The 18780-nt window shown below is 38.8% G+C and overlaps 1 protein-coding gene across 1 annotated transcript in view; it reads left to right on the top strand.

The window, feature by feature from the left end:
• uggt2 (UDP-glucose glycoprotein glucosyltransferase 2) overlaps positions 1-18780 on the top strand; it is a 55125-nt gene that overhangs the window by 17176 nt on the left and 19169 nt on the right. Inside the window, exons 19-30 of the mRNA XM_084725058.1 lie at positions 4-127; positions 221-319; positions 2194-2288; positions 2998-3204; positions 6310-6441; positions 7626-7756; positions 9043-9138; positions 9356-9458; positions 11420-11499; positions 14145-14334; positions 14477-14635; positions 15810-15895. Coding sequence (XP_084581184.1) covers positions 4-127; positions 221-319; positions 2194-2288; positions 2998-3204; positions 6310-6441; positions 7626-7756; positions 9043-9138; positions 9356-9458; positions 11420-11499; positions 14145-14334; positions 14477-14635; positions 15810-15895 — 1502 coding nt within the window. The remainder of the gene's footprint in view (positions 1-3; positions 128-220; positions 320-2193; positions 2289-2997; positions 3205-6309; positions 6442-7625; positions 7757-9042; positions 9139-9355; positions 9459-11419; positions 11500-14144; positions 14335-14476; positions 14636-15809; positions 15896-18780) is intronic.

Raw genomic sequence — 18780 nt, 5'->3', positions numbered from 1 at the left:
CAGGGACAGTTGACTGAGGGTTCAGATGTCGTGGACTATCTAATGGAGCAGGCCAACGTAGTTCCCAGGATGAACCCTCTTATTCTAAGCACTGACCGACAGTACCTGGACTTCACTGCCAAGCCAGGTGACCTGTGCTACTAATCTTAAACTTTCCATTATTGTTTCGTTGTCTGTATTCCTCTCAAATTCTTTGTACTTTGTCTTTCTTGTCTTGCAGTTGTAGATGAATGGGAGGACACAACTATGTTTTCATTTTTGGACTCCAGAGACAAAACAGCTGTGATGGCTAAGAGAATTAAGTACTTTACAAACAGTGGTAAGGAGTCACTAATTATTTTTCGCTTTGGTTTCCTAATTAACACGTTTTCAGATGACACTTTCGTTTTCGCTAACACAATGCATTGCAACAATATAAATCACATATTTGAGCATCTGTACCATGTCATCTAAAGTGGAGCAACTGTTCTGCATTTACTTGTTGAAAATCTTTAAATGAGCAGTATCCAGAGAAAAATGAGTCCTACACTGCTTTACTGATCTATGAAAGTGTGAAATTGACCTTTGTTAAAGCAGACAGGCTGCGCCTCCAGCAAGATGATTGCTGGGTCTGCTGACTGGCTTTGGGCCAACAGTCTAAATGGTCGTCAGAGCTGCATTTCACTGCTCAAGCCTGGAGTGTAGCTGTCTCACTGAGGCTGAGGAGGCTGATTGCCATCATCCCTCTGTGGACTAGCTGATCGGCTGACTGCCTGCTTTTTTAACTGACTGATTGACTGACTGACTGACTGACTGACTGACTGAGGGGAATATAACTGTGACAGGTGGGACTATTCTCCACTAATATACAGAGCTCTTTGCCAGATGTCTCAGTCTCTCCTACCTCTCAGTCATAAACTGAACATTCACTGTAATGACCGAATCTCATTTTCCTTCTCACTTTCGACCGATTGTCAGTGTATAAGTATAAGCTAACCCTTTTAAAGGATTAGCAGCTCTTGCTAAATGCCACGTAAGCATTACAGTTGACATTGAGATAGAAAACTGCTTTTTGCCCTCCACTGGAACTTTCAGTATGTATCAGTCAGTGGTACAACTGCAGCGGACTGATCGGAGTAGATTTTAACAGGATGCTTAAACTGAAATGCAATGTGATGTGTGTCCATGGTCCAAAAATGAACTTTTTGGTCTACCATACAATGGCTAGTAAACTGAAAAAATGGAGCAGTAAAATTATTTCTCCATAAAACTGTAAAAGACAGAATGTACAGTGATACAGTGTTTCCTTTGTAACACCAGGTTTGATGAGGGCTGTGGGGTATCAGCTATTTTAATAATAGTCATTTATGTGCAAAAACATTTTATTGTTCTATCTTAACAAATTAATGGATTTGTTGCTTTTCTTTTTTAAATTATTCGTAATTATTAAAATATAATAAGAGTGTAATAATCATTAAAGTGATTTTCTAATAACTAGTGTCACAGTTTTAATATTAAATTGACAATATATTGAAATGAGCTTTCAATGTTACAAATCAAATTGAAAGCCAGAATTGGTGATTGTCCCATTATGTGTTTTTCTCTCCACCCCCCCCCTACTTGTGGCATCAAACGCACGTCTGAAAAAAAAAAACAGCAGGTCAAAGACGACAGCGTAGCTTACCAGCCATTGTATCACGCTTGATACCATGTAGATTTTTTTAAGAATTATGACACCACTACTAATAACTTTGACATTTTGACCGTTGGTTGGACTAAACAAGCATGGACAAGGTGCCACTTTGGATTCTGGGAAATTGTGATGGCATTTCTCACTGTTTTTAAGATTTTTACGAACCAATCAATCAATTAATGGTGAAAATAATCAGTAAATCAATCCATAACCTGTGATTATTTTGGACGCTGGACACAAACATAGAGACACTCATATGCACTTATGTACACTTTATTCCAAAATGAGCAAAAACAACTTTTTTTGTCCACTGGTCACATTGCTTGCAACCGTGTTTTTTAGCACCTCTGCAATAGATTTCCATTGTACCACCATTTTTGGCTGGTGAGTTAAGCAACTCTACCAGCCACTTGCTTATTTTGCCAGTATTTTGTTGGTAACTGGTGCTGATTTTGTGTCTTGTATTTACCATATATATTAAGAGTACTGATGAGTTATTGTTTTTTTGTTTTTAACCTTAGATGAGGATGGAATGAGTTCTGTGACCATGTGGATAGTCGGAGATTTTGAGAAAGTCTCAGGAAGAAAACTTTTGCTCAATGCTCTTAAACATGTGGTGAGTATCCTGTCCTTTCACATCTCCCCATTCTTTTAGCCAATCATTTAATTTCCATAAAGAACGCTTTAAAAGGCACAAATGGACAGAAGACCTACAAATAGACATATGTCATGTGTTGTTAATTTGAATTAAAAAACTTTATTGTAGTATTGATGTAATTTATTGTAGTGAAATTAAGAATTCCAACTTTGGTGCAAGATCTTTTTTTATGTAGTCTTGACAATATATCACAAGCTTTAAATTCTTAGAAGTAGTGATTGTTGACTCAATCTGTAACATTTTTCATATTGGCCTGTCTTTGACACAAATCTTGCAGCCGGTGTCCCTGCAGCTACAAAATTCTGCTGTAAATCTATAACCTCTCATACAAGCACAGGAGATGAAGTACATCAATGTTCCTATGACATAAAACTAAGTAAATTTTAATCTGATAATGAATTGTCTGCTCTCAAAAAATCAACAATTCAGATGCCCATAAAATGAAATATTCATTGTTGATTCACTTGACATGAAAGAAACAAATTGCTGGTAGAATTAGGAGACTAGGAGCAACCTTTACTGTTACTTTTAAGCAATCAACACCCTCTCCCTCCAGGGCTCTTCTTCAGTGACACTGGTAGTCTCTGGAAATATAAGAATGTGTGATATTTGTGTGAATTACATCTCTGCTGTGGTTGTGTGTATCTGTGTGTGTGTGTGCAAGCAGAAGGCCAGCCCTGGAGTGCGCGTGGGGGTGATAGATAACCCCTTTGGAAAGCCCAGCAAAGATAACACTGTGCTGTACAGGGCTATCTGGGCCTCTCTCCTCACCCAGAAGAATAAGGCTGCAGCAGAGTTTGTGCAAAAACTCCTGAAAGAAGAGAGCAGCCAGCTCCTCCAGCAGGGGACCAAGATGAAGGACTTACTGATTCAGGTAAAGGAGGGATTAAGGAATTTAGTTCGTTTTTTTTTTTTTTCCATTAGTTCAAACATTTAATTCAAACATTTAATATGCATTTTCGTGTATTTCGAGCCAGTGGAAGCCTTTAGAAGTGTGTGTCTTTAGGTTTAGGGACAGCTTTGCAATGAATTGATATGTTGATTATATTGTGATATGAGGCTGGATGAGGTCTTGAATTGTCACTGTTGTTATATGACTAGAATATTGTGCTGATTTGCCTCTCCTACAGGCTGGATTTCAAATTACATTAAGTCAGGAGGCTGTGTATTAAACCTCAAGACCTCTGATGCTGACCAAAATGTGCCTGTAGCACCAAGTATTAAAAATGGTCAAGATAAAAAGCTGGGATCAAATGTTTGCTTATGTTTAGGTTTGCATATTTTGTGAATTTTCCTTAATTATGGTTGAACAATTGACTAATTGATTACTAATTGATAAGTTACAAAATACAAGTGCATGAAGCACAGACAATTTAAACGAACAAAATAACCAAACAGTCAGGCTCTTGCTTATAACGGCTGCTCTTGTGCACCTGTCCTGTTTCAGCAAATGGCTCAAAACATTGTCAAATAGGGTGTACCTGTGTACCTGTTGTTACCTGTTAGAGAAGAGAAATGGTACACAAAAGTATGTTAATCGTGATTAATTGATTGCTTCATTCACATTTGATTAATTGATTGATTCAGGTGTTAAATTTATATCATCAATCATAAATTTATATTGGTATACAATGTCATATCATCTGTCCTTAAAAGATATGTGGGACTACAGTGTGAGTTAAAGTTTTGGGATTTAATTATTTGTTTTTAGGTCAGTGCCCTTGATTGTGTCATTAAAAGGTCTATCAGTTCAGGGTGGTTAGATTGATCTCAAAATATCAATAACATTTGACACTGCGTCTCATTATTGAAGATGCTGTCACAATACCTTTTCTTCATTCATCAAAGAGCAGAACTTTCTGTGCAATCAAAGTTCAGTTGTTGAGTGCATGTGCTCTTTGCTCCTGCAGTGCTGTCTATGTCTGTATGCACTCAAACAACACATGCATCGTGCACACGCAGAGTGCCGCAATGCACACCCAACTAGTTAAGTCCCATACATAGTGATGGCTGAATGAAAGAGGAGCTTCGTTTGGAGATATTTCACAGCTGTGAATGAAACTGTGTGTGGTAGGCTGTTCACTGCGCAGTTTTTCCAACACAAAACAAAACATCACAAGATAGACAACTTGGAGCTGTAACAGAAAGGAGAGGAGGAGGAGGAGGAGGAGAGAAGTGCCTCAGCATCCCAATGCCAGACACAGAGACAGAGTTGACTGTCAGAGTATTTTCAGAGGCTCAGGCAGGACTATCCAGATATATAGTACTTAAATTAATATTTTAGTAAAATCGGATCTTCGACATTGGTTAAACTGTTACATTTTCAAGCTGTTATTGCTCATCAATAGCTGTTACTTAAGTAGTCCACTTAAATATATATTCATTATTCTAACATTTAAATAATACATTCAGCCAATAGAAACTAAATTCGTATTTTAATGGACTAGAAAACAAAAACATATACCTCAAAGCTGAAATATGAAAATGGCTGAATATTATAACCTTCTAGTCTGACTGTGAAAGGTTTAGCATTCCATATTTAGGTAGATTTGGCCAATTGATGGTGCATTCACCTCATAAATAATAACTCACTGCTCTCCCTTATGTAATAAAATAATAAAAAGTATTGATACCAGTGATTCTGGCCCTGAATTGGATAAAAATCAGATTTTGCAGTATTGCCCACCTTACTGTCAGTGAAATATATCTCTGCAAAATTGGAGGAATGTTTTTCAACACTGATGTAAGTGTGAACATTTTAGGCAGAATTGATGAGCATGACGGCAAAAACAAAGGTTAAATGTAACCACCTGCAGAGATTTGTCTGTCACTGCATTCTTGATTTAAGCGCACAGTCGGTGTGAAAATGGTGATTGATGAGCCCATCTTCTCATTCCTCTCCTGAACATCAGCAAACAGAATACATTTAGAGCACGCATGATGCTCCACAGCCTGTGGATGCTAAGGCAAGCAGCCTACTCACTGTCAGTTCCACTTGATCTGTCACAGGGGCCAGCACACGGTGGGCTCCACATGCTGAATCTTTAACTAAGAAGTGCTGGTGGATACCTGGTCTCCAGGACCTGAATGAATAGTTGTGCTCCTGCTCACCGTTCATGGTTGTGTGAGCCTCATGTGCTCAGTCAGGCCTGACCATCACTCTGCCGCTCTAAGCAGTCTACAACACTAGTGTTCTCCATGCTGTAGTGTGCAGCATCCACCCACACATCATTACACGTAAGAATACAAATTCTCAGACACTAATCAACAAATCAGCTGACAGGAGACCTCCCATCTCTCCCATAAGGAATAAGCCATATGGCACAGGCTACATTTGGGACCAGCCATAACAAACTGCCCTTCAATTATACCATCCTTAAACAATGGGGAGAGAATGGGCTGGAAATAGCAACGGAAAGATAGGTAGGAGGTGGCTGTGTGAGTTGAGACTCAGAGTCGAGGGATATGAGTTTATTATTGGCTGCCAGACAGACTTGCTGACTGGATTGTGCTGACATTATTGGTATTTCACCTGTTCTCCTGAGGAGAGATGTTGGAGAAACTAATAACCTGACTCCACAAACCCTCCACACTCCCACACCTAATTTGTTATGGACAGAAATGGCCAAGGCTTAATTAAGAGTTTGTTATATTAATTACAAATTGATTAATCTAATTTTCACACATGTGCATTTCCTACAGCCCGGTCCTCCGGCTGAAATATTTTATGTTTGAAGGCTACAGTGATTGTGCTGATGCAAGGCATCAATGATATTGTGAATAATTCTTTTGCCTCACATACATCATTCCTTGCACCAATGCATCATTCAGGTTTTGTTTTGAACAGGCTGTAAAAGCAGAAAGGTCCTTGAGCTAGTCTATTGGATCTTTTAGTACATCACAAATTCATCAGAATTGTGTGAGCCAACAATGCAATCAATTTATTTTACCTGAACAAACTTTTGTTATTCTGCTCTAGGGCATGGACGAGGATGCCTTTGAGAAAAAGTTCAACACGATGGAAGTGGATTTTATCCGCAGTCAGCAGCTGTTTTGTCGAGACGTCCTGAAGCTGAGTCCTGGACAGCGGGCAGTGATCAGCAATGGCAGGGTGAGTGGACTTCAACTCCAGTACAGTTTAATTAGCATCCTCTTAGAGCTGTGACGATTACTCACTTAGTCGATTGTTAGAAAGAATATTAATGGCCAACTATTTTGATAATCAATTAAAGTTCCCCCCCAATTAAAAAATACATATTTTTTTCTTTAACTTGTAGTGTTTTAGTAAAAGTTGCTGAGTTTTGTAGATGATGGCTGTAGAGATGTCTGTCTTTTCTCCAGTAGAACACCAAAACTAAAGATGGATAAATAGCACTACAGATAAAGGGAGAAATATGCATTTTTGATCTTGGGGTTAACTGTCCCTTTAATTTTCTCTGTAATTTTACAAGCAAAAAACATAATTTGCTGGTTCCAGCTTCCTAAATGTAAGAATTGGCTGCCTCTTCTTTGTCATTTGTGATAGTAAATAAAGAGCTTTTGGCTTGTTGGGCAAATGATGCAATTCGAAGACCTGGCTTTGGGCTCTGGGGAATTTTGATGAGCATTTTTCACTTTTTTTGACATTTTATAGATGAAATGATGAACCAATAAATCACGAAAATAATCAGCATATTAATTGATAATGATAATAAGTTTCAGCCATACATCTTTTCAGTGACTTAAGACAACTGATCCATAGTTTCTTGCTTACAAAGTTATATAGACCACATAATGTTGTCAGAAAGGTAAAAAGCATTGGTTAAATGTTGCTGCTGCTGTTTGGTACAGTGGAGCAGGATCCTCTAAGCCGCTGCACTTTAGATGATTTTCCCTCTTGTGTTTTCCTTAGTACTGTCAAATCAGCACGACTGTTTCTCAAAGGTCACAGGTGGCACAAACTGCACTGTGTGTGTGTGTGTGTTTGTGTGTCTGTATGTGCTGACTGTATGCGTGCACAGAGCTGGTGACTGATGTCTCAGCAGCAGTGATGCTGACAGCCAGGGACGAAGAGGCCAGCCTCTGAGATGGCAGTAACAATTAATATCATTTTACATTCCTCTGCTGCAGTGGCAGGACTCTGCGCCCAAAATAGAAAAGGGGGGAAAACACACTCACTGAATACCATGACTTTAAGTGGATAAAACAGTGTTACAATCACATTACATTTAAGACCCACTTGGCAAACAGTAAATAATACATGCTGAGATAAGAATTGGAAGTCATGTTCTAACTGCGTTCTTTTCCTCATGTTAGATACTCGGCCCGTTTGAAGAGCAGGAGGAATTCACTGTGGAGGATTTTCACTTGCTGGAGAAGATTACACTGAGCGGCTCTGCAGAGAAAGTCAAAGCCCAAGTTAAACAGATGGGGATGAAGCCAAAGCAGTATGTTTGTTTTTTTTTTACCTTCTTCTGTGAGCAAAAATGTCTCTTCCTTCTTTCTTTAACTATCTGTGGTAGGACTGGGCAGTACATCGATATTATATTGATATTTTGACACAAGGCTACAATATCGTCTTAGATTTTAGATATTGGTATATTGTATCGTATGATATAGGTGTTGTCCTCTCCTAGTTTTAAGGCTGCATTACAGTAAAGAGATCTAATTTTCTGTACTTACCAGTGTGTTCTAGCTGTTCTATTATTTGTCTTTATCCACTTAGTCATTATATTTACATTACTGATAATATTTAGTCAAAAATGTAATTGTGTTTTTTATCCGTACAATATTGTTGCAATATCAGTAATAACATAAAAATATAAATAAATATTAATCACAAGTTATTTAATAACATGAGTAATTGATTAATAATTATTATTTTATTAATTATAATATTAAGTAATCATCTTAATCATCAAATAATTAATTAATAATTATCTAAAAAATATTTTGTCCATTTCACCCCCAGCCCTAATTTACATTTTTATTTGAACAAATATGTATATCTCAGCATAGCCTAAATTTTAGAGCCGGACTGATATATCAATCAACCGATATATCTACTGATATGGGCCTATCACAGATTTAGCGATATCAGTGTATTTGCTGTCTGATATGCATCGCAGATTTAAATGCCAAGAGACTATGCTTCTTTTTTACAGTCCCCTAATTGACCATATTTAAATAGTTGTCAGTGTTGATGTTTTTTAGATGTTTATTTAGTTTTATTTATTCTTTATTTCTCAGTATTAATTTTTAAAATAAATGACTCACAATGTGTATTTTAAATTACTTAACATGCTAAAAAAAATATACTTAAATATTCTTCAAAAAAAGTTATTTGTTTAAGAAAGCAGCTTTCATATTGGTTCACAATCCACTTAGAAAAGTCTATCTGTCATTATATCAGCCACCATATTGGTAGTCAGTGAATTTTTCCCGTCAAAAATCAGCATTGGTCTAAAAATTCCCACTTGGGCTCCACTAAAAATATCAGGTTACTGTGAACACATATTCCTCATATTTTCTTTAACACGTGTGCCGTATCAAATGTTTTGTGTAATGAGGACAATATCACTGTCTCAGTTTGAGGTACAGTAGCATTAACTGAATTATGAGGCTACCTTGTTAACAGCGTGACATCACGTTATGAGAGCTCTGTTTGACATCTCTCCTAACTTGTAGCATTAATAAATGATGGACTGACCCTGCTACTCCTCTTTCCCCATAGTGCCAGTGACTTAGTTATGAAAGTTGATGCCCTCCTAACTGCAGCACCCAAAGGAGAGGTCAGGAGGGATGTCCACTTTATCAAAGACAGCCACAGGTGGGCAATGAGTTTTTTCTCTGTTTACTGTCCTATTGGCTCTGCAGTCTCACAAGGAAGTGTTTATTCTTCTTTTGTTATAATGGATCTGAAAATTGCTACGCCATCATTTCAAGCAGTCTAGAAAGGCGAATCTTTTGATTTGCAGTTCTGCTGAATAAGGGTTGTTTAACCTTGTGTTGCTGAATCCACTTTGGTGTGCTGTTCTCCTCCTCAGTGTGCTCCATCTCTCCCCGCGGGAAAACGAGGTGTTCTATGATGTTGTGGCCATCGTTGACCCCCTCACTAGGGAGGCACAGAAGATGTCTGCTCTGCTGATTGTAAGCTGTATTCTTCTCTCCAATTTTTTTCCATCGATTCCTTCAAGTCACGATCACTGAAAGGAAGGTACAGAAACACAAAGTTTGACAAGGTGCAAACATTTAGACAGAATTTTAATGCCTCATGCTGGAGACAGCCATGTCGGTAGGCATTATGTTTTCAGCTTGTCTATCTGTCCGTCCATCCATCCTATTCTTGTAAATGCAATATTTCAGAAACGCCCTGAAGATATTTCTTCGAACTTGACACAAATGTCCACTTTTATTCAAGAATGAACCGATTTAGAATTTGGTGATCAAATGTCAAAGGTCACTGTGACCTCATGTCCTTTTTCATTCTTGTGAATGCAATACATCAGGAACACCTGGGTAAAATTTCTTCATATTTGTCAGAAATTTCCCCTTTGGACTCAAGGATGAACTGATTAGAATTTAAAGGTCAAAGGTCAAGGTCACTGTGACCTCACAAAACAATATTTCATATGCTAATTATGACAAAATTTCACACAAATATCTACAGGGATAAAATGATTAGGTGAGATGAGATGATATTTTAGATCCAAAAAGTCAAAGATCAACTTCACTGTGGCATTATAATGTTCTGCAAAAACTAGTGGTGTCACAAGGCAGAATCACTGATTGTCCATTTATTTTTTTTATTTACTCCACCCACGCCTACTTGCAGCATTTGGCGCATGTTCAAAGAAAAACAACAACACTTCAAAGAAGACACGGCGTAGCTTGCAGGATTTTATATCACATGTGATATCATATAAGTTATCTTTTTAAAGAAGAATTTGAAAATGTAAATGACAGTCGTCAGAGCATAAAACCTATGATCTGTTGATCTTGACAAATCAAGACTGGACAGTGATAGAGCTGTCAATGCTAAACAAAAATGTTTAAATGAAAAAATAGAATCAAATCATGACGTTAAAATCATTGAAAATCATGGGTTTGGAGAATCCCTAGCAAAAATACTCTCAGCCCTCACTCAGTCTTGTGTAGTCCTCCATAAAAATAGCCTATAAAGTGAAGACACTGTACTGGAAATTATTCACTGGACTCATGCATGTCTATAGTAGCAACTTCCATTTTGTCAAAAAACACATATTACCTTTTATTCAATTCTTTCAAAATCTTTATTACATCTATATACAGTATATGAGTCTGGACAGACATGGATGGAAACTGGAACTTGACTAGTTGATGGGGATATGTGACTGCAAGGTTCCCTTTCTTTTTTTTCTTTCCTTTTTTTCATGATTATATTGTTTTTTGTACACTGTTAAAGATAATGTACTGTCCAAAAACATTTATTGAATCAGTAGAATTGATCAGAAAAATAGAAAAAGTCCTAACTTTATGTTTATATATTCAACTAGTATGCGTATTTACTCTTTACAGATAATGTTATTTAGAAACTGTTTACTTAGTGAGCTTAGTTTCACTGAATCCCATTAGCTGTCTGCTGCATCTTGCTGGAGGCTTGCTGTGGTGAAGAATTTGACTTGGGTGAATATGAAAATATGACTCACCATTCCTTTACAGACAGCCAGTCAGACAGCCACCTTCAGAAGCTGTTGCTTGCAGTGTACACTTTTCTGAAGTGTACTGCAGTATGCAGGAGAAATTATGATGCCAGCGTATCAGCATCACAATTGGCTTTAAGGATGGCAGCTCAGTCCGCTCGTAACCACTGGCTCATTATTTTTCAGCCATTGTTATATTGTGAAAGATGTTATCTAAGAATATATGCTTTGTCATTTTACAATGAGATCCTGTTGATCCTGTTGTCTGTATAGTTGGAGTAATGGGGCAGTGGAGCTAGGAGCTGCCTTCAGTCCTTTTGTTCAGTGAAGGCTCGTGTGTCTCTTGTGACTCTGCTGGGGCTGGGCTGGGCTTGAGTTGCACTTTGCTCTTGATTTCTAACTGGGTCTCTTCTTCTGTGACTCATGCAGGTGCTCAGTCAAGTGGTCAATGTAAGACTGCAGGTGTTTATGAATTGCAGGGCCAAGTTGTCCGAGATGCCCCTCAAGAGGTAAGCTCCAGCTCCAACAGTAATTAAATTTTCCTGTTTGGCTTGTTTGTGTATCCTCTGACCGCTGCAGACTTAGCATCTCTGCCTCGCTCCTTCCCTTTGTAAGATTATACTGCACAGATGCAATCTGCTTAATAACACCACCTTATTGCTTTGGGCCTCCCCTTGCATCTCTGGGTAAATTGCTTACAGCTTGCACTGTTGCAGTTCAAGTCATGCAGTAAAAACAGCAAAGTAAAAAACAAAACACCAAATGAAAGGTTGAAATTGTCCATTAACATTCACGCCACTGAGTGAATGTTAGTCATTATATAATTTGGGTTGTTTTCCCTTTTAATTTGTTCCATAATGGGTTGAGTCATTTGTAGTGCTAGTGTACTGAAAAAGCTCAAATGTTTTTTTTCACTACCAAATAACAGAAACTTTCAAGGGAGTTTACCCTCACTTTGGAGGGACAATTTACAGTCCGACCTTCATTGACCTCCATCACAGACCAGCAGAAATTGAACTGATGGAAATAACTCTTCCCCCGCAAATCACTCACAAGCTTCCTGTTCCACAGAGTGACAATTGCCTGTAATTGACAAAAATGGCTACGTGATTTTCACATGTAAGATAAATACCCCGGATTTCTGCAGTCAAGCTGGTCCACTTGCCATGTATTTCACAGTACAGAAACATTTCATGTTATTAGCTTTTGTGACAGAAATGTTTTGTTTTGCTTGTTGTTTTCTTAAAATACTGTCCTTACATCCTTTCATTCAACAACTGAAAATGAAAGGAGTACCTAGGCTCTTAAAAGCCAAATTTCTGAACTTTTGGCCACATAATATTTTACAATGTTTTATCAAGGAACCTCAGAAAATTCCAGTGTGGGGAATTAAATGAAATAATGTTCTTTTTTTGTATCTCATCATAAAGATGCTCATTAAGGTTTCAAATTTTGCATGTTCCTTAATCTATAGTTGAACATGTCAACAGTCAGTCAATTCATTAATAATAATTTATACAAAAAAAAAAAAGATTCAACAGACACATTAGTTGTGTGTATGAAACAATACATGAAGTATAAACAAAACAAACAGTATAATGAAACAATAAGTCTCGCTTGAAACAACTGCTCTTGTCAACCTGAAAACCTCTGAGCTCCAGAGAAATAGTACACTATTGTTGTTATTATTACTATCAGTACATTATCATTATATTACATTATTGGTTAGGGCTACACTATATGGTAATAAAATAATTTGTGATTATTTTGACAGATATTGCGATATGATTCACAATTAGTGGCAATGGTCATTTTTGCATCACAATCATTTTCACTAAAAAAATAATGCTTTTTACCTTTAACACAATATCGCAGCTTTGACTGATTTGTATATTGCACTTGGCCATATTGCAATTTCAGTAATATGTGCAGCCCTACTATTGGTTAATACACTCTCAGTCAGTTAAATTCTTAACAGTGATTAATTGATTAATGATCAATCAAAGATGGTGCTGATCAGATAGTAAATATTGGTATTGATGGGACACTGGATTGAATATCAGAAAAAATGAACAAGTATAAGGTATCGAGCCACCCCTGTGATTAATCATTAATACTGATTATGGGTGACAGCAGATGAGTTTTGTAACCACAAAGTTACAAGTTCCCTGCTGGATGTCCCTTGTAAAGCCATAAGCTTGGTAATCCTATAGGCCAGCCCTGGAGACACTGCTGTCAGTGGACGCACATGAATCCTTTTCTGCATCAGTGAGTTCATTTCATTCACATTCACTTCACTACTTCTCATCGCGGTAAGACCGCAGCGGAGACCACAGGGCTGCTCATCTTCTTTCTCTCAGTTCTCTCCTTGTGGAGAATTGGTCACCTCACGAACAAAGCAATCGAATGAAGACAGTGTGCTTCCCCAGGTGTGCAGAGGTTTCTTCCTCCTTAACTACAGCCTGTCTCTCACCACTTACCTGTGCTGTGGCAGCGGCTCCCATCTCACCCTGGAGTCCACAGTCCCTCTGTAGCTGCTCTGTTGTGGTGCACAGAAACACGGTTACCGTTGTGGGAATTAACTTTGAAATCTCCCTGTGAATAAGAAATGTTATGATGTACCTTTGAGGATAAGAAAGCATTCTAAATAAAAAGAATTAGCATTGGTAATGTTTATCATCTGCCACGTTATCTACACTCATTATGACTCCTCGATGTCATAGGGCACACGGAAGAAAAGCAATTAGCATAAAGATTAGCCTGCAGCTAGCGTCAGCAACAACTGAGTAATTACGGAGAAGGGGAACATTTCTGGTGCATGGACTACTGCACATATTTAGGTTATTGGCTGAGCTGGAACTCTGGCAAGTAATAGTATTAGATTCCTCACTTTGAAGAGATTGTATATACCCAGCTGTCACAACAGAGCAAATCTTTCCTCTCCTAGAAAGAAGACTATTGCACAACATGGCATCATTTTAGTGCTTGCTGAAGAGGACCGTCTGTTTGTTGGACGGAATTGTTGACTCAGTCTGGTGGCAAAAAACCCTGTGGGATATCCACCATTTTAGGGCTTTCAATTCTTAGGTATTATGTCAATTCACTGTTGATGGGCAAGCTCTTACACTTTGATCATCTCTGTTTCTCTTCACAGCTTTTACCGCTTTGTTTTGGAGTCTGATGTGGCTTTCTTGGCCAATGACACGGTGTCTCCAGGACCAGTTGCCCGCTTCATGGAGCTCCCAGAGTCTCCACTTCTCACCCTTAATATGATCACACCAGAAAGCTGGATGGTGGAGGCTGTCCGCAGCCCCCATGACTTGGATAACATCCACCTGCAGGAGGTATCTTAGCTCCTTAGTCATTAATACCAGAAGTCTTATCATTCTCACCTCTTAATTAAGGCTGAAGTGCTTTCTATTAATCATTCGCTGCTGTTGTTTTTTTTTTTTTTTTGGTCCTCTGTTATTTGCGATTTCACCACAGGTCAGTGGGGTTGTGACAGCAGAGTATGAGCTGGAGCACCTCTTGCTGGAGGGCCACTGCTTTGACCTGTCAACTGGCCAGCCTCCCCGTGGACTGCAGTTTACCCTGGGCATGAGTCGGGACCCGCTCATGTATGACACTATTGTCATGGCTAACCTGGTCAGCAGCCTTCTATACTCAATAGTAGAGTTACCAAGACAGTTTCCATGCATAGATGACATAGATATAGTATTTTATTACAGAGGGTATGCACCTGGCGTTACAGTATGCATAATTTGCAGTGATTCCACCCACAGTGGCACAGAGGTAACTGAGTGGCAGCGTTAGCATTCACGAGAGCCAGACTAATATATCAGTTGACAGATACTATCAGCTGATATGGGCCTATCACAGACATATCCATATCAGCATGTTTTCTGATATGCACTCTTAAGAAAACTTTCTTTTTTTTTTTTTTACCAAACATTGGTCTGGTCTTTTTCAGAATTGTTTGACAATTGATATATTAAAAAAATCAACATGCTTAAAGCATATTAACCTTAAATATGCTTTAGTAAAGTTATTTCTTTAGGGAAGCAGCCTTCTGAGTACCTTCACTTAACCATATTGGTGGACAGTCCACATAGAAAAGAATCTCATATTGGTTGGGCTCTAGTGTTGAGCTTAAATGCTGTGAAAACACAAAACATGCATCTAAAATGGCAAAGACCTGCTGTGCAAATGAATATACAAATAGGTTCAACAAAAAATCAGATGGACTGCTAGAAGTTACTCATCAATTTAACATTTAGCATCTTTCATTTATTTCGGTTTAACTGAGCCCATAGTTCTACAAACATGCATTGCATCATCCACCCTGCGAACATGAATGCCGCTGCATGCAAACATCTCTCCAGTAATGTAGTAAAATATAAATATCTTTATAAACCTGCCCACATATAACCAGGCTTTTGTATGCCTTCTATCTCTTCTTTGTGCATTTCCCCAGCATCAAAGGTACATATCAATCTCAGGAAACCCAGTTCCTGACAAAATGTCAATGTCAGGGACCCCTGTGTTTTTCGGAAAGTTGTAAGAATCACTATCCAGCTGACTTTTAGTCGCACAGATAATGGTTTGTTTTCCTCCTGGTTTCGCAGTTCCCCCTACTAAACGTGGCCTTGTTGCAGAATGTTTTGCCACTCAGTCCGACTGAGGAGGTGTGTTCTGGTGGGGAAAAGTGACGTCAGTGCATACCCTCTGCAGCAGTAAGAACTGTTTGGTGCCAGAGTTTAGAAAACAAGTGTGAATTGTATGCTTACAGTAAATACTCCTGCTGTTTCAACCACAACAGGGATATTTCCAGCTGAAAGCAAATCCTGGGGCTTGGATCCTGAGATTACGTAAAGGGAGATCAGAGGATATCTATCAGGTTCTCTCGTGAGTACACACCAGTATCTCCATCTCCAGTGCCGTTGCAGTCTTCCATATGTGTGTGTGTGTATATGTATATATGTATGTGAATATATGTATATGTGTGTGTGTTTATATATGTATGTGTGTATGTATATATAACTCTGTATGTATATCGAGTTAGGTAATGATGGTAATTAGGCAGCTTCATCAGTAGCTCAGCATCAAGGTTGTTTTCAGCTACCTCTCCATTACATACCGGTAGCTATGAAACCCATCACTATGGTAACATGGAGAGCTGCTGACACTGTGCGGGCTCAAGGTTTTGATGAGTGCAGGGAGTTCTGCTCACCACAGAGGGGAGAGAGACAAGTAGGAGGAGAGGGGTGCTATTAAAGAGAAGACAGAGTGGAGGGATGATTCAGCTGGTCACCTGCCACGACGCCATCCACCTCGGACTGCAAAATAACAACAAGCAGAATGTGTTTTAGTTAGGACGGCGTAGGTGTCAAAGGCTGCATATACGAGACAGAGTGCGTTGGCGTTGTCTAATTTCCCTGGACGAATGGAAACAGTATTGTGCCTTGGTTGATTTAATGCATTTTCAAACAGAATACAGGTTTTCATGCCTTGTATTCTTTTAATTCTGTACTTTTAACTTTAATTAAAATGTATTGTGGTACTTTTGACTTTGATCTAAAACAAATTCTTACTTTTCAAAACAGTATCATATCATTTCTATTTAAAGTAGAAATCTGTAACACATTCAGTGTAATAAATACTAAAATGACCGTGATATGTCATCAGAGATTAAGGAAACATACTAAATTGAAATTCTCGCTTCTGACGAGAATGCTACAGCTGCCATGGCCTCCTTTGAAATTTCTATTCTGGCCCATAACTTGTGTTGTTGTGTTCCTGCTTAACATTGATTAGAGTTCATTAGAGTTCAAAGTGCAACACATTATACATGTTAGAAAACAGTGTGTAATACTGAATTGTGGAGTCAGTGTTGAGTGTTTTTTGGGGGGGATGGGGTGATGGACATGAAATGGGGCGCGATGATGCAACGGAGATGCAATGAGATGGGATGGATTGGCCTATCCAGCTATATCGTTATCAACATATATGTTATCAACATATATTAGTCCATAAATATCAACTATACTAATATCTGACTTGATAGATTGTCAATGCATTTAGTTTAAATTCAGAGACAAAACTTCCAGTGAAATTCAAAGTATGTTTGTGAGGTTTGTTGATTAACAGAAACTCAAAATGAACATTTGCAGAGTCAGAGTTGTGTCGTAATGTGGATGTCAGTTAGATTTGGTGTTGTCTTGGATGTGGAATATTAAATCATCCATGTTTGCTCACTACATCTTAACCCTTCATAACATCTCATGTGCTTAAACTACAGCTTATATGAATGTTTTTTTTTAAAATACTAATATTTCAGAGGAAGTAGATGTTTATAACAGTTAAGTTGAGCAATTTGTTAATGGAGTCTGGCAGGCAAAAGGCAGGCAGTCACTTAACTCAAACTTTAGGGTGTATTTTCATAGTGGTGGGCTTTTACAGGATAACAAGCTTGGCTTTACATTGACAGACAGTTGTCAGTTGGTCAACTTGCAGTGGAGGACTTTTTGTCGCTTGTTATTGTCAAATTATAATGCGCTTTTTTCCTGCGCTCCTGCTTCCTGCTTGAGCTTCTTCATGTCTGGTGAGGAGGCAGCAGGGAGAAACACGTCACTTCAATCATTGATCGAATATTAAATAGGGATTCTACTTATTTAACATACCATCTGTGGCTCCAAACTTGCTATTTCGACTGCATTTCTCATTTTTTGGACATGCAATGGCTACATATTGTTCATTGTTATAACAAAGGGCACTGATCCTTCACTGTTAGGTTGCAATTATGTCTCAAATCTCAAGCATGTATGTGAGTCTGCATGGGCAGCGGTAGTGCATCATACTAGATGTCCCTACAATCACAGATATTGTCCTCTCTGGCTATCCTCACATAAGATTTAGGACACATACAGCCCTCGGTTCCTCTGGAATCATATCAGACAACCAAGATTTATTCCCCAATCCTCTAGGTGAAGCTAAGAGGTGATGTCATTTTTCACCTTGGCAGTGTCATTATTCTTGTGGTTAGCGGCACTCTGCTCTGGTTAGGTGGCCGATCAGAGTCTAGTGGGAGTGTCTGTGCTCCGGTCCCAGAGCCTGCGTTTTCCTCTTGCACCCTGTGCTGCCACTGCGCCTCGCCTTGACAGCGATGAATGAGATGGCCAACTCTCCTCTCCTCAGAGCAGGGATACAGATTGATCTCTGGCGCTTTCTAACACAAGCCCCAAAGGCTGAGTTGCATCAGTGACAGCAGAGGGGGCAAAATGCAAGCAGCATTTCAGCATAGTGGGAGGGGGGCACTTTTGGCTCAATGAGGAGGGGGCATTAATCATAGTGATAAGGTTAGTTTTTTTGCTTTTAGGAAGCACTGGGGTCATAATGGCTTGCTGTGCTTCATAGGCTTATTGCTCATCTCTTCCTGAATTTTGCTCTCTGGTGTTTCACCGTCAGACCCTGCAGATCCCGTCTGCCAAAACAGATTCTCCACTGGGCAAATCAGTCCTAAAACAATTACAGTGAAAGGCCAGTGTTACGCAATCAATACTGTACAGACTTTGTCATTAAATCTACCAGTATATACAGCATGGCTGGGAAGTAGTGATGGATAAAATAATGGGAAGGTGATTCTTAACGATGATGGAGGGTAATGAATATGGTCAGAGTGTCACCCTGGCAGCTGTCCCAGTATCTGCTTTTAAGTGTGTGCTCTCACTGTCTGTCCATTAGCTGCTGTTGACTCCTACATGAGACGAGTCTATACTGTACATTTTCTTTGC

The sequence above is a fragment of the Lutjanus erythropterus genome, chromosome 8 (genome assembly GCF_056507025.1).
Source record: "Lutjanus erythropterus isolate fLutEry1 chromosome 8, fLutEry1.hap2, whole genome shotgun sequence".
NCBI lineage: Eukaryota > Metazoa > Chordata > Actinopteri > Lutjaniformes > Lutjanidae > Lutjanus > Lutjanus erythropterus.
This window is presented reverse-complemented; position numbering and strand designations above follow the sequence as displayed.